Source organism: Elaeis guineensis, chromosome 13, assembly GCF_000442705.2.
Source record: "Elaeis guineensis isolate ETL-2024a chromosome 13, EG11, whole genome shotgun sequence".
Lineage (NCBI taxonomy): Eukaryota > Viridiplantae > Streptophyta > Magnoliopsida > Arecales > Arecaceae > Elaeis > Elaeis guineensis.
In genome coordinates this window covers 400693-418056 of record NC_026005.2, presented here as the reverse complement: position 1 = coordinate 418056, position 17364 = coordinate 400693, and the positions used below count along the sequence as shown (strand labels likewise).

The 17364-nt window shown below is 36.9% G+C and overlaps 1 protein-coding gene, 1 long non-coding RNA gene and 1 pseudogene across 2 annotated transcripts in view; 1 reads left to right on the top strand and 2 right to left on the bottom strand.

The window, feature by feature from the left end:
* Positions 1–14998, bottom strand: part of LOC105060917 (uncharacterized) — a 70525-nt gene extending 55527 nt beyond the window's left edge. The window contains exon 1 of the mRNA XM_019845920.3: positions 14735–14998. Within this exon, the coding sequence (XP_019701479.2) occupies positions 14735–14799 (65 nt within the window). The 5' untranslated portion in view covers positions 14800–14998. The remainder of the gene's footprint in view (positions 1–14734) is intronic.
* Positions 1483–4179, bottom strand: LOC140853214 (uncharacterized). The gene is made up of 2 exons (XR_012136196.1): positions 3405–4179; positions 1483–3242 (listed from the first exon to the last, which is right to left on the bottom strand). It is a non-coding gene; the product is annotated as an uncharacterized lncRNA (long non-coding RNA).
* Positions 9791–13247, top strand: LOC140853279 (uncharacterized; annotated as a pseudogene).
* Positions 14999–17364: the final 2366 nt, after the last annotated feature.

Here is a 17364-nt window from a genome sequence, read left to right as displayed (position 1 = left end):
TGTGAAATATTTTTTTTTTCCAAAAAGGAATGGATTGCTTGTTTATAAACATGCTTTTTACAATCATAGGACTGACTGTTTGTAGAAAATTTATCATATCATGCATTAAAATCTCTTCAAAGAATAGAATGATAAATTCCGCTTCAAAATGCAATGAAACATACTTAAACATTTTTTATAGTTTATAAAAAATTTCAGTCATAAATAACCATAAAAATATATCCAAAAATTCTAAAAGTAATTCAACATGCACTAAAATGGTGTCAAATTTATATCCTTGACTTCTTGTATACATCTCCAACTATCTTTCCTAATGTTCTAGCTTGTTATGAGCCTTTATAGATAGGCATGGCAATGGGTCAGGTAGGTCATTACCCATACCCACCCTGTACTACCCTCAGGATAGAGCAGGCCAAGTAGAGTCTCAAAGCAAGGTAGGGCAGAGTTAAATGGTGTGGGTTGGATGGATCAGGTCGCGTAAAATTATAAAAAATCAATTATTTTTGCATACAAGTTTTTTTTTAAACCTGGAGAAACAGATTTGTGAAGAGTAATATATATCCGGGTCAACTTCAAGGTGGGTTTTACCATTACCCATACCCAACTTAGATCTATTGCAGGTTGGGTAAAACCCACTCCATTTAGGTCAGGTCAGGTCAGGTCAGGTACCAATGGGGTAGAGTAAATTGCCCCCCCTATTTACAGAGTGTCAACTAGTTTAGATACACTAAAGCCAAACAAGCCAAAAATGCTAAAATCGAAACTCAAAAGCATGGGCTGAAAAGAAACTGAGACTTTAGAGTTTAGACCTTGCCTTTAACATCATGAATGCCTGAAGCATATTCATGAAACTCATGCTTGAGACATAAGACAATTTGCTGGTTTATCTTTGCTTATTACGTCCATAACCATAGACATAGTCAGGAAGAGCATTTGGTGTACCTCAATTAGTTAATGGACAGTACAATCTACACTACATTAGCATGAAAGATATGCTCCTCTGTATGACTCTGGAGCCTTTCTTCATTACTTAAATCATGTTGGACCAAGAAAAGATCAGAACCATCCATGACTGGTCAACATCAGATTCACTTGAAGATAATGGAAAGCTTCCAATATTGTATTCCACTGCAGTGAGGGATTTGGATTCATCATAAACCTATGACAGTGCTTTTAACTGTTCAACTTCAGAAGAACTCCTGCCACTAACCTTGCTTAGCGGAAGACCAAGTAAGCCATTGAGTATGATGCTAGCCCTTCCATGATCTAGAACAAGATTCTTAGACTCAGCAGTGATCACACCATTTAATTGTTTCCAAAGAGATGGATGACAATAGGAAGATTTCATCTACCTTTAAATAGGAAACATCTCTTTGATGCGTTTAATGTTCTGGTTTGTCGATTTGGGCTCATTTATGGTATACACATCCAACTTCGCTCTTCTATCTTTCATAAGTCTAGGAACTCATAAGTCCGATTACCTATTCTTTTATTTCTTTTCTTTTTTGATGGGCAAGTTGTTATTGAAATACATAAATAAGTAGTGCACCATGGGCCTCATCTATTGAAGCAATTAACTGATAATTAGCATAAGATTTTGGAAGTCCAATCTCCTCAACTAGAGGCCACGAACTCCAAGCAAAACAAATTTTGCTTCAAGATCTTCTTTTCTCTCCCAGCTGCTGGTCATTCTACATTCTTTTGTACAAAAACTCTTATGCAGGACCAAACAGGGGTGCCCTACAACATGTGGCTCTGCTTTATGCATGTCCAGTTTCAAAAACAGAATAGAAGATGTCAAAGCAAAGTCTGTTGACTGCTTTTGGTGTGCTATTCCCTGTTTTCTGTTCAAGGTTATACTTTCAGGTTGTTCTGTCATGTTTACATCTCTAAATGTAGCTACTACTTGTAGCTCTGGGGTGATCGTCGTAGTTTTATGCTACTATAAATAATACCAGAAAAAAAAAACTAGAAGTTTTCATAGATGCTAGAAACCCTAATATAGGAATTCTATCACAATCTAAAGCACTTCAAGGGTGTACTTTCAGGTTGTTCTGTCATGTTTACATCTCTAAACGTAGCTACTACTTGTAGCTCTGGAGTGATTGTCGTACTTCTATGCTACTATAAATAAAATCACCTTTCCTACCAGAAAAAAAATACTAGAAGTTTTCATAGATGCTAGAAACCCTAATGTAGGAATTTTATCACAATCTAAAGCACCATGATGTTAAGCTAAGAAAGAAACAAATGTAACAATGATGTAGTTATGCAGAATACCAGAACATGGATTCAGAAAATTAGTAATAGTCACAGATACGCATTACACTCAAAAGAAAATGAGGATTAAAAGTCAATCTTGATCTTGATTCCCAAATAATGTAGAAAGAGAAGAACAGGTCACATCTATTGTAGCTGCAATCAATATGAGAAACTAAGACTATATGGTAGAGCTCAATTATAACAAATTAACACATATCTCAGCAATCAACATTAAATAGGAAAGAGGGACAGAGATAGAGATAAAAAATGCAGATAGCAAAGAGATTTGATCAGGAGAGTAGACTAGCTTAGCTGAACCTGTTGGTTTTTCTTTTCTTCTCAAAAACCAGCGATAATTACCCTCACATGTCTAAAGCAGTCCCATAAATAGCTGACCGAGCCAACGGCTTCCTAGTTTGAATCTTATTAGATTTGAATTACATCAGAAAATAAAATCTATCAAGATGTCTGACTAGCTAACTAAACACATATTATGACTCCCAACTAACACATACACGATAGCAATCGCTGTTTATGCTATAATTCTGCATGAATAGCAACAACCTCCTATGTATTTCAAAACTAATCTGAAGACAAAAAATCAAAAACAAATCTATACCATGGTCTGTTATATCAGACTATAGTGTCTGGCTATGGGGCATACCGTATCAGTAGGATACTAAGACTTTGTATGTGCCCTGTAACAAGTAGTGACTGTTGGTACCCTAATATATAACATACTACGTTACTAACATTCAGTACGGGGTGTATTAGTTGGGTATCAATATGGGTTTCAGCATGGAGACTGCAAATTTGATCTATACTATATCAAAAGGAGCATTAGGGTCTTTTGAATCTGTCAAATTGGCCCACAAATGGAATATTATTTGATTTACGAACAACTTTATTATATAACAACCATCAACATGGGTAGTGTTGCTACTAATCATGCGACGCCGATGCAGACCATCTCTGTACACCTACAAGGCAACAGGTAAAGATCAGAGAGTTTGCCAGATTGGCTCTGACCAGACCCTCCGATGCCTAAGTCAGAGAGGGTTTCTTTAGCAGAAAGCAAGGAAGAATAATAAAAGAAAAAATAATGTTGGTATTAAAGAGTAGTGGAGCTTTCTTCCTCTTACCTTTATATACCTTCATAGATGGCCTTTCAAGCCCTTTTTAAAGCTAGGATCCTGCATCTTCAATAAATTGCTGATGTAGTGCACTAAAACAGATGTGACATATCCACCTGGCACATGATGGAATTGTAGGAATCTTGTGCACAATTGGGGTGAAGGCTCTGCTTGGCTTGGATTAGTCACCGAAGTTGCCAAACTAAGCTAAAGGACTTCTACTTCAAACATCTGCTGCTTCTAGTCTGCTCATCCTGATGTTAAGGTTGGCTCGGAGGTCCCAATCAAAATGCCTTGAAGAGCTTCTAAGGATGCCCGGGTCACCATATGGAAGATGAGTTGGTCAAATTTGGTCGTGCCACATCACCTCGATCATTTATTAACACTAGCTCCCCCACTTCCAAGTCCGAAGCATCTCATTGGTTCGGCTGAAAGAAGTAACCTATGCCCCTTTAAAGAAGGCAATAACTTCTAGATGGTGCTCCACCAAAGGACGAGTCCTGATGCTCTACCTCTCGAGCCATCATTGACATTCAAAGCGATGTGGACGCACCACATGTTCATTGATCTAAATGAGAAAATGACCGATCGGACTAATCCAAGTTGTTCAAAGCTATATAAAAAGAGGATGAAGGCCTTTGCAAATTACCACATTTGGGGAGGTTCCAAGCGCCCTTTTTATTGCTCTGGGAGCTGGGTTTGCCATACCGGGCCGAACCGCCTGGTATGGGGCGTGCCGAACCGTCCCGGTGGGGAACCGAGACGGTTCCGGCATGCAAAACGATACATGCCGTTTTCGGAAAGAAAAAGAGAGGAAGAGAGAGAAATAGAGAGAGAGAGGGATGAGGAAGAAAAAGAAGGAAGGGGATCCGTCGGAGGGGCCGCCGAAGGCCCTCCGGCGGGCAGCGGTGGCCGTCGGGCGGCGGAACGGCCTCCCACTGCTCCGCGCGGGGAACAGGGGCGGATCGTCCCTGTTTCTCGGATTTTTTTTTAAAAATTTTTTTTCAAAACGAAGTCGGCAAGTGGTTTGCCGACTTCACTTAATTAAGTCGGCAAACCACTTGCCGACTTCATTTTGAAAAAAAGCTTTTTAAAAAAAAAATCGAGAAACAGGGGCGGATCGCCCCTGTTCCCCGTGCGGAGCCGCGGGAGGCCGTTCCGCCGCCCGACGGCCACGGCTGTCCGCCGGAGGGCCTCCGGCGGCCCCTCTGACGGATCCCCTTCCTTTTTTTTCTTCCTCCCTCCCTCTCTCTCTCTATTTCTCTCTCTTTCTCTCTTTTTCTTTCTCGATTTTCTTCGTCGGTTCGCCTCGATTCGGAACAAAACGGAGGCGTGCCGTATCGTACCGCCGGCCGGCCGATCCGGCCATCGGTACCGGTACAGGAAACCTTGTCTGGGAGAGATTTCTGCAAAACGCATTGCCAAATCATTCCAAATAGACCTTCAATAGTGGTTCTACTACTTTTCTGCCTTTTTTTCCTGAGAGGAAGTTAGCCTTGTTGCTGATCCTTCTTTTCTCTTTTATAGGATGGACTCTCTATGGGAAAGGCACCTTCAACACTGCATGGAGATGTTTCAACCAGCCTCATGGGAAACTAGGAAGAAGCCCACCAAGGCAGAGGCTAAAGTTGGATCTCTCAAGAGTAGGTTGGTGGTCAAAAAGAATCGGTCCAAGACAGCCCTACTCTAGGTGGCTGTAGCAAAGGAAAAGCTGAAGGTTGCTCGGTTCTAGGTCACCCAAGCTGAGAAAAGAGCATCCTAAGCTATAGAGAAGTTCAAGGCATCGAAGAGCTACGATGCACAACATGCTCTCACCATGGTTGAATCTTTCATCGATGGGTTCAACGTGTGCAAAAGTCAATTGTCGAAGCTCTTTCCCTAGGCCGACTTCAGTGGCCTTGACCCAGCCGTAGCAGTAGTGACGAGGCTGAGGAGCAGGACAATCACAGTGGAGTCGGCACCAAGGAAAAGGCTTCTACAGATCCCCCCCCATGCTTCTTGGCACCAACTCGAAGATGCAAGATGAGGTGAAAGGTGGTTTCCTGAACTGGGTGGGTGACCTTTCCAAAATCATCAGGCTTGTAGAACTGAAGCTTGGCCAGTCTGAACATCTTTCTCCCATAATGTAGTGATCTAATTTGGTCTTTGACCTGCTATGTCATCACACATTGTTAATGAAATGAAATTATTTTTATGCGTACCTTTTCTTTTGCTCCTTGTTTGAATTGTTTGCTTAAGATCGTCCTAAGGATGCCGAGGTGGGCTAGATTAGGCTGGGAATATAAGTTTGCGAGTTCGGCTGAATATTTTGACATGAGGCTATAATATCATAATGCCTTCAAGGGCCAAAATGAAAATAAGATCACAAGATCATAATGAGATCAGATTATAGCAAGATGAGCCGAGCTAAAGAGGAGATAGCAATAAATGCCTAGAAATATGATAATAATGCCTCTTAAAGATAGACTGAAATATAAACAAAATCTCATAGTGGCCATAATCCTTGAGAGAATAGGCCGAAATGTCTTCTGAATTTATTTGATTATCAAACCAGAACACAAAGTGCCTAAGGTCGACAAGAGTATCATCAACACACACAAGTAGTGGGAGATTGCCTTGTTGGAGCAGAATATAATCTTTTGTGAGCCTTGATAAAAAGAGAATACCTAATTGAGGACAAGTATGGGCCAGTGGGCCTGCTTGAACCTTGAGGGCCAATAGGCCTTGATAATACACAAGGATGAGTATCTTGAACCTCAGGGGCCAATGGGCATTGAGAACCCACGAGAATGAGCACAAAGGCCAATAGGCCTACTCGAACCTTGGGTGCTGGTGCACCTTAAGAATACATAAGGACATATATAAAGTCCAGCGGCCCTGTTCGAACCTTGGGGGCCATCAGGCCTGCTAGAACCTTGGAGGCCGATCGGCCTTTTTTGGCAAACACTTTGTATGATTAAACCGAGTGTGCCTGCTAGGATTTTTTGGACAGAATGATCCTTTGAGATCTTTAGCTTCCATGGACTAGTATGATCTATGATGCTTTGACCCCTTGGTTAGAAATTGAAATACAATTCTATGAATGACTAGTGGTAAGAAATACAAAGCGTCAGAATTATGATTCTTACTGATTTTACACTATTGTTGCCAAGGCATGAGCTTCTTTGGTTCAGTTGCTTGGTACAGATGCTCCCAACATGGGAAAGTTCAACCATCATCGCCTTCAAGTTGAAGGGGCTAGATTGCCAGTAGCAAGTGTTCTAAAGATAGTGACAATCACCTCGGCGAGTGGCTAGTCATTATTGTTCCATCTTTCAAGGGTCCATCTGTCCCAACCTAAAGCTTCGATGTTGGATGAGGACTTCAATCTCATCTTTTAATTGAAAGAATTCCTTTGTATCATGCCCATGATCTCTATGAAATGGGCGATACTTGCTCGTGTCCCTCTTTTTAGCAAGGGTTTGCAGCTTCCAAAGCCAACGCAAGTGATCTCAGTCCTAGATCTCCATCAAGATTTGGGTCCTTGGAGCATTAAGAGGAGTATACCCCTTAGAGCTCCAAGGTGGACTCCAAGGTCGTACAACTCTCCATTCTTCTCGACTATGTTTTCTCCTCGGATCATCTTTCTCACGGTCCCTATGCTTATTTCCTCCTTTTCTCGCCACCTCCTTCCAAGCAACAATGGTCTCCTCGACATTCATATACTTGTCCGCCCAAGTTAGGAGCTTGACCCAATCCTTTAGAGGCCTTTTCCAAAAGAAGAAGCCAAAGTATAAGTTCCTCAACCCATTCATCACTATTGTGATCAGATGAAGTGATTCAGCTCACACACCTCAAGCACCTTGGCGCTGAACCAATCAATGTGGTTTCGGAGGGACTCATCTTCCCCTATCTGACAACGAATAAGCTGTCGAAGCTTTCCTCCACCTTCTACTACGGAGGAAGTGGCTACCAAAATGGCGATCGAGTTGGTCGAAGGAGCAAATTGAGCCCCGTTGGAGGCTGGAGTGCTGAAGCCAAGCCACCTTATTGAGCGTGGCCAGAAAAGCCTAATGCATCACAGCTTTCGAAGCTCCCCACAACAACATGAGAGCTTTGAATGGTCCATCGGGTTTGTGGTACCGTCATAAAACTCAAATTGAGGTACTTTAAACTCCTTTGACAGAAATTCTCCTCAATCATTTATTGCCATAATAGGTGGCTTTAGAAATGAAAAGATACACAACTTATCTTGATCCCCTCTCCATATCCAATTCCCACTTGCCATGGGGATATTTTTAACACCTCAAATTCCCTTCTTTATATCCTAACTAACTTCTCTCTCAAAGAAACTTATTTCTGTTTATCTCCATTTCCCTCCTTAATAGCCATATTCATCTCCAATTTTTATCTATTTTTTATTTTTTATTTTATTTATTATATATTTAATATAATGAAACATGGAAGAATGTGTCTTATGGAAGAATGCATTAAAATATAAAGGTAAAATTAGAAATAGAGACGAACGTGAAGTGAAAATTGCGGATCATGAAGTGTCTAAGAGTGATTTTTTAAGGGTAATTATTTTTGGTATTCATAAGAAAAGGAAGACTAAAGAGCATGTTATCCGTAGGATTAAAGCAAGATGGTTCAAACTCAAAATGGAGAAATGCAATTAGGATAGTATGTGATCATGGAATACCAAATGGATGGCTAGTCATAGGTGGTTAAGTGATCCTTGGAAACCCATCGACATGTTCCATAACAGATAGACTGAAAGCAATGTGTCTATCAACTTTTTTTTTGGTTGCATAATGGTACAATACCACCTAGCATTCCTCAACAAAGAACACATTCTTTGTAATTTTAAATGGCTTATCTCCATAATTCAGTGCTTCCTGTACTCATGAAGCTACTAAGATGTATCAAGTGGATGAAAAAAATTGGAGGACCAAGATTTTCCTTAAAAACTTTGTGTAACGATCTCTATTAGGCCCACTTAAGAATAAGGCAGCAAGCAAACGACCATAGAAGCAGTCAAGTTTTAAGTTTGAAAATAGGCATTCTTACCCCTATAGTTTTATTGGCAAGTGTCGACCAATGTCTCATGCCCCAATGAAGCTATTACCATGGTTTTTCATATAGGGGCGCATGATCTGATTGTACATCAGCTAATTTCCCCACTAAAACTAAAGGACAATAAGTTTGCAATGTGTTGTTCCTGCAAGAATAGTTGGGGGAATATCACATATGATGTAGAAATAAAAAAAAATCAGCTACAAGCTATCTTCATTGGATATCATGGAAAACAAAATTCTATTGGTGACTAAAATCCAAGGATGCAAATTAGGAGCCTTACAATTCTTCGGGAGACAAGTTTTCGGGCTTCCCTGCTACACGATCTGAAAGAAAAGTTTGGCATGAGGACCAGGGGAATGATCAGCTTGCCCTTTGTAGTAGGAGAGCTTTGTTTCACAAGGAGGCCAAATACAATAGGGATTGTCCGACTTATTTGGGGCATCTATCGCACTCTTGTTGTTTATTGTGTTTTCATTCCTCTGCAAATTAGTGAAGACCACATTTGCACAAAACTTCTGCTACTCATTGCTTTTATTTCACTCCTTGAGAATAATAATTTTTTTCTACCAAAAGCACTATAGATTCTACAAACAGCCTCAGAAAAAAATGTTTCACGGTACATGTTTCTTCAGCCTAGTTCATTTTTCATTTTGGGTTTTTGAAAACAAAAAAAATAAACCCGAAGCAACACCAAGCAGGCCTCACCTATTTCTTCTTTGATGGACACATACTAGGAAACCTATACAAGCGGAGTGACCCGTAGATAATTTCTTCAATAAACCAATAAGAAATAAGCCTAAGGATTTGAAAGTTTAATTCCAAAAACATCTGTTATTTTACCACCATTTTCCTTTTTGTATCACTTATCGCCGTTGACGGAGACCCTGGATCCTATCATTTTTATTTCTTATGGAACCGTCTGCCATTCTTTTTTCAAATTGAAGTGTTTTTTTGGATCGCTTCAGCATCATAACAGATTATGATGTTTATGGTTGGCAGTGCGTATAATAAACAAGAATGATATGACGCTAGCACTTTCACAGCATTCTTAAAACTCCTAAAAAAATGAACAAAGTATAAAAGATTCCTCCTGGAAATAACTGTACGAAAGGGGATAGTGGGAGGATAATAGGGGATGGTAGGAGGACGTGCGGACCTGGAAAACTGTACGGGACTAACCGTATGGAGAGAAAGGGATAGCAGGAGAATGTGCGGACCTGGATAGGTTCACAGCGGCGGACGAAGACGAGGAGCTGGACGAAGTCGTCGATGTGAGACCCCGCTCTGGAAAGATCGATCAGAGGTCCGTACCATCCGATCGCGGCCATGGGTTGGCGATGGGCGCTTCTTTGACGCCGGCGAGGAGAAAGCGAGTTTTGGGGATTCGTTTTGATGTGTTTTTCACTTTTTCAAAAGGAAATGGTTTACCTTGGGGCCTGGCTCCGTTCTTTGGTTTTGAATCCGATCTGTTGCTCAACAGCATGTTATCTTGAACTTCCAGTTTTCCATCCCTATTAAAGGCTGATTTTCCTCTTGTTTTTTTTTTTTTTTTTTTCCCCATTTGGAGGCTTCACCTCCTTAATCCTTACCAAATAAATAAATAAACTTTTCCTAAGTGACTAAACTTTTTTTTCAAAATATTTATGAATTTACAATTTACTTATAAATTGTTCCAACATGGTTAAGAAATCTGTGGTGTCATTTGTTGGAGGTAATGATCATAAAGTATGAACTATTAGTGCTTTTTTGGATATTTAGGATTTTTAATCTTAAGATAAAAATGATGATATGATATAGAATTTAATTCTATAGGATTATACAAAAAATTTTATTGAAAAAAAAAATTTATGTAAATAATCTTATCCTATATTTGAACGATAAGTTAGGATTTTTTCTCCTTCCCTCCTTCTTCTTCCCAATTCCTTCTCTATCCCTTACTTTTTTTTCCTTAATTCTATTACTTTAAAATAAGATAAACACTTTAAAATCACTTTACTTAATGAAAAAGATCTTTAAATTTTAAAATATTATTTTAAGTTTAGCCTTTTACTTCTATTCTTAATATGCCCCGTACTAAGCTAACATACTGTAATTTTACCTTTTTGACCTCATGATAATAAGTGTGAATAGGCACTTACAATAAAAAAGAATATGTATATATCATATATAATTTTTAACCAATCTTATGATAATAAGTGTGAATAGGCACTTACAATAAACATGAATAAGCATGTGTAATGTATGACTAATCAACATAGTAAGATATAATTAGTTTGTTCTTTAATTCTCTATTATCCTTATTTTTGTGTTAAAAGAAAAAAATCTTAGTTGTTCTACACAATGGACTCTGATGAAGAACAATGGCTTGTTAACCAAAAGAGAAATGAAGATGATTAGATGATGATGTTATTCCAACTAGCATCATAAGTTTATGCTGCTTATGAAAAAAGGCCATGTCATACTTCAATTCTTACCTATGCTTTGTGGGTTAAAGAAATCCTTGAAGAACATGAAGATCGTTGCAAGTTCGAATTTCGTATAGATCCTTTTATTTTTGAGATATTTACAAATATTTTATGACAAAAGAATCTTTTAAGTGATACTAGAAGTGTGATAGTGGAAAAACAACTTGCAATCTTCGTGTGTACACTTTCTAGAAATGCAAGTAATCGGGCATTGCAAGAACGTTTTCAACATAGTGGTGAGATAATTCATCGATACTTCCAAGTAGTTCTTAATGCAATTACAGGACTCATGTATGATTATGTCACTCTTCCACCAACTATTACACATCCAAAAATTAACAACTATCAATTTGGCCTTATTTTAAGATATATCTCATTAGCTGTCAAGACGAGCCGGCCCACCCCGATCCACTCCGACCCATCTCTAAACGGATCGAGACGGACTGGCCTGTTTAACTGATGAGTTAGAAAAATTCCAACCCCACCCGACCCATCATGGGCCATAGGCTAAACAGGCTAACCCATCAAAATTCAAAAAAAAAAAAAACTGTAAACAGTAATATAAATTAAATTTGATATTCAATTTGAGCTCAAATTAACCTGTCAAAGTCTCACGTCTCAATTTTTAGAGTCATAAAATGAAATTGTCAAACTTAAACTAAATACTTAATGTAACCCAAACTTAAAAGACTTTAAGTTTCTTTTCAAACTAATTTAGAGGCAAATCAAAGTCCCAAAAAATTATCCTCCATATCATTATTGTGGTCCTCATTATTCAATTTTTCATCTTCTTCTTCTCCTTCATCAATTATCTCTTCAATAATATTAGAACCCTCTTTTGAAATATATATATATATATATATATATATATATATATATATATATATATATATATATGTATGTATGTATAAATAAAAAAAGATGGATCAATCTGTCCCGACCCGCCGACACAAACGGGACGGATCATTTGATCCGCTTTTAAACAGGTTGCTAAAATATAAACCTGACTCGCCCCATTTACATGGCAGAGCGGGCCAATCTGATAGGTCCAACACAAATTGACAGCTCTATATCTCATGTATCATTATAATAATATTATAACTTTTTTATATTTTTTAATTATTATATTTTTTAATTATTTTATTACTTATATTGTAAGATTGTATTGGTGCCATAGATGAAACTCATATACATGTTACTGTATCAGAGAAAGATGTCCCTCCATATCAAAATCGAAAAACAACTTTATCCCAAAATATTGTATTAGCATGTGATTTTAACCATCAGTTTGTATATGTTTCAACAAGTTGGAAAGGTTCAGCTCCAGATGCAACAGTCCTAGAATCAGCTTTGAAAAACAGTTTTTATATACCAAGAGGTAAATTTTATCTTGTAGATGTGGGATATGCAAATACACCATCCTTTATTGCTCCATATGGAGGGGTTCGCTATCATATTAGAGAGCAAGAAAGTAGCAATGCGAAGCCATGAAATAAAAAAAAAATATATTTAATATCTGTCATGCCTTTCTTAGAAATCATATCGAGAGATCGTATACTAAAAATGCGATTTTCTATTCTAAAAGTTATAAATTTTTATCTTATTGATACTCAAATTAAGATTGCTACTACAATGGTTGTATTACATATTATTATTAGTGTTTTTAATGGAGATGATGAATGGTTAAGTCGACAACCAAATAATATTAATCTAAATGAAGTAATTGATGTTCCTGATGGTGATGAAGAATATGATGGTGATATTGAATCAATGAATTATCAACAAGAAGCTGGCAACATATTACAAGATAAGATAGCAAGGAAAATGTGGGATGACTACTTGAAGACAAGAAATCGACGTACTTGATCATACTAAAATGATGTGTAATTTAAAATAATATATAACTTAAATAGTTTTGTCTTCAAAGAAACAATATTAATAAAAATATGCTTCATATAATTAAGATTCCCTATGATTCTTTTATTGAACATTGGAACACAAGCTTATCTTTTTATAATAAAAGAGATGATAAAATGCAATCATGTAACCAATTTAAAGACATGAACAAAAATTAGACACACGGAACCAACAAAGTCATAAACTTCTAGTGTCTCTTAAATCTACATTTCTAGATCTGATGGATGTAAAATTCTTTTGTCCTTCTGCAATATTTCCTATTCCAAAAAACTTTCACCATTAGTGCACTATATTCAAGAAATGAATATCAAGAGGGCACAAAAAAATAAGAAAATATATACCTTCATATAAACTAGATAAGGCATCATAATATGAATGATTTATGTTGTCACTTCTTAAGCTTGGGGTTTGCCTGTTAAGAGAAGATAATTATCATCTATATTGCTTATTATATAATATACATATATTTAAAACTAATCTTGATAAGTGATGCCCAAAATTCATTGCTAATAACTAACATGCCCCTAACATGGTCCCATGCCATTCCATGTTTGTTTCTTAGGTTTTTTATTATTTTGTAATCTCTTTTCATTTGGGCCTCATGCTTCTTGACTTGTTGCTTCGTTAGATTTGACTTGGAGAACTTCTTCAAGCCATCTACTATTCTATTCTATTCTTCAGTTGTTCATCCATTCTATCTTTGATAACGAGAAATATTATATTCAAGCAATAAGTCTACAGGACCCTTTTCAAGAGACGGATTCCATTGTGCTCTAGCATTTGCCATAGTACAGCAGCAACTGAATAAAAAAGTATATCGATTAAATATTAGTTTCAAATTAGAGAAAACAATAGCAAAAAGAACAAAATTAGAAATAAAATTTCTAATTATAAGGAACTTACAATCAACTGAAATTGGTACTCAAAATTAAGAAAATGTTTTACTAAGAGATCTCTCTTTTACTTTTCCAGGAGGAAATGAATTTGAACAGCAAAAGGCATTCTCATTACACAAAATGCTGTCAAATATTGTTTAAGGTTTTTGGATGAATGAACTAATTTTTTTGAATATTCCAAATACTTTAGGCCACACTAGAGCTCTTGGATGAGAATATGCAAATCCTAAATGCCATCATAGAGAAGACCCATCTTTAGATTAGGTTACTGGAGATTGGAGAAACCCACCATCTACAACTGTCTATAGCACAGTCTCTCAGTCTAACAGAAACTCAAAAAGTAATAAAAAGAAAAAATGCACAGTTAAGCATCCATCTAAAAGCCTTTTTGAAGGAGAACAAAAAAAAAAGCTTCCCCATTTTGTAGATGGTTTGAAGCATACTTTCTAATCTGCTTAATCCATCTCCTCAAATCAACATGCGAGAACAGACCACTTCTGTATGACAATAACATAAACCTTCCTAGATCCAGCATGCCTTTGCAGATGTATGACAATAACATAAACTTTTGATTGTACGTGCGTGCATGCATCTATATCTGTGAATATGGATGTGTATGTCTATCAGTATTTATGTAATGGCACATTAAAAAGTCTAGATTAAAAACTACCAATATAATAATTTGTTGCCATTGTTCAGCTAAATAAATCAGGATGAATTGAAATATAAGGAGATTATGATAGAATCACTCTTAAACATACAACACCAAATAACAATATGTTATATTTATGTTAAAGTACTCAAAAACATAGAAAGGATAATACTGATCTTCATCAGAAAAAAAAAAAAAAAAAAAGATATCTCTTTTACAATCATCTAGCAATGTAAAACAGAGCAATTTTTTCAAGGATATAGTGAAAAACCCAAGAAAGAAAGAGAGAAACCATCTTCTCCTTAGTATAAGATCAAACAGTTGATGAGCAAAGTTTATATGAGATCTAACATAGAAGAGAGTGGAGGGCCTTCTCGGTCTGAAATGTTGAATCGTTGGCTTTCAGGGTGTTGCATCCACTGGAATTGCCACAACGGCGACGGCAGTGGCAGCGACGGTGACGGCGAGGAGGGCAGCAAGATATGAGCGTGGGAGGAGGCGGTAAGAAGATGGAGTGGGAGGATGAGGAGAGAGAGGGTGCGCGAGGTGGGTGATAGAAAGGAATGGTGAAAAAGAAAAAAAACGGGATCTTGGGAGAGGAGGGGAACCCGATGACCTCAGAAAAAAAAAAAAATCCACGGGGGTATTTTTTTTTTCCCCAATAGAATTAGCCGTTTTCAATCTTATAATTAATCTAACTAAACAGTAGTTAGTTAGGATATAAAATAAAATTTTTATCCTTCCCAAACAGGCCTTATTGTTATTTGTTACAAGTCATGTTGTTGAATTTGCTACAATTTACTATTCTACTTCTGAATTAATTTTCTCCACATGAATATAAATATTTTGTATGATAATTCACTTCTTTTTCAGTTTAGCATAATCATGTAGGATTTATTTTATCTGCAATTCTCTTTCGTTTTTGTGGATAAAAATATCTTCCAGAATATGCTTACCACGATCATTAGTCCTTGCTACTATGTAAAGTATTTATTTTGGCTACTGCTTGCTTCGGATTTGAATGTGATATGTGATACAGAGCGTAGAGAATGTTGGTGCTTTTTCCATCCCACCAAGCACACCAGAACTGCTTTATTAATATTCTTCTATCCCATCGAGACGAACAAATTGGAGTTCTAAAGAACTTGGTTGGTCGGTGGGAAAAGGTGTCAAGCCTTAGCAGCAATAAGATTAGCATGCATGATGTGCTACCGATGTTTGATCAGCCAGAAAGATAATGACGGGGATCAAATGGAGGATAAATAGAAGCATAGTTCTAAATATCTGGATCTTCAAAGACTTTCTCCATCATCACATGCTTTTAAAATTGGATAGGGGTGTAGCATATAGCTAGGTAAGGATGTAGCAAGATGTTATGATATAAGTACAGTATTGAACTCTGATAGAAATCTAAGTACATGCTCCCAAGGTAAAAATTACAATTAGAGTAAAATTAAAACAAAAAATATATTGAATTAATTATTGACATGTCCTTTTAATAAAGTTCAATTCCAACACTTATACTAAAATGAAATAACTATCCGCTCTGACATTTATTATCCACATTCTCCACTCCTTAGTAGTTCAGATAACTAATGTTGGTTGCTTTCCACTATGCACACATATAAGCACGATCATTCTAAAATTATTGGATTGATATAATATCATTATCTTATCAACTTTTGGTTTATCTTAATTGTTGTCTAGATAGACAACTCAAGAAGATAAATTGAATTTTTTAAAAATTTAAAAATAAGTATACATAGAGTTTAAACTATATAAAGTAATGGTGGTGTAGCGAGAGCAATATCATGTAACGAAAATATGAGAATAGAAATGAAAATAAAGAAGAGAGTAGCCAAAGCACAGGTAAATACAGATTTTTATAGTAGTTTGACTCCAAATTCGCCATTTACATCAACTTCTCAAGCAACTCTCCAGAATTCTATTATAATTTCTCCTAAATTATACTTAGAACAATCAAAATCCAGTTAATTTTCTTAATGAAAATCCACCAAAATCATCCTCAAGTCATTTTTAAGCTTTCACAATAATGCACTCCAATACAAAGCTTGGATGGATCTTCCCCAAAGTTTTAATTCTAATTGAAACTGGCGTGCAATAGAAAAGTAGGAATACAATGACAAACAAAAAGAGAAAAGCTCCAAAAGAGCAAAATAAAATATGATGGAAACTCATAAGAATCTTGTCTAAGAGCTTGGCAATGAATACTTTTTTCTTTTTCAGAAAATCTCTAAAGATTTCACTGGAAAAAATTTGAAAGAAATTTAGCAAGGGTTTAATTATGGATCTAAATAGGAAACAAAGGTGCCAGTTACTTACCCCTCTCCCTTTGCCCTCTCAAACTCTACCGTTTTCTTCATTTTCTTCCGCCTTCCATTCTTCAATTTTTCATTGCATTTGACCAATTTCAGCAAAAAGCATTCTGGATAAGATCTATCTCCAGAAAGTCACATTAAGCAAGCCATGCATCTTATACCTGATCTTGAGTATGCTCTCAAGTTTCAACCATGTTACTCATTATTCAAGAGCCATACTACACCAAAGAACTAAAAATGTATGAAAAAATTTGGATTACAAACTCATCCTGTAAGCTGCTCATTAATTACAAATAATTGCTTGCTTTCAGCAGAATAAAGTAATTACCATGCTAGAACACAAAACATCCTCACCCTTATTTGCTGGTTGAGTAACTACTAAAACATTAAAACTCACTGGATCCTCCAAGACTAACAATCATTTACCACCACCACAAAAGAAGCCTCTTAAACCAAGCAAGAAGAATGATGATAGTCAACGCAACATAAGAAACCACAGCATACACGAAAATATCTGAGAGAAGAGCAGATAGACCAGAAAGCTCGAAGCACTGAGGCTAAAATATCAGAGAGTCAGCTTGACAGAAGTGACCAAGATCTGCTTTATACTCCAACAAGATTCTGCATGGCACAAATGGGCTT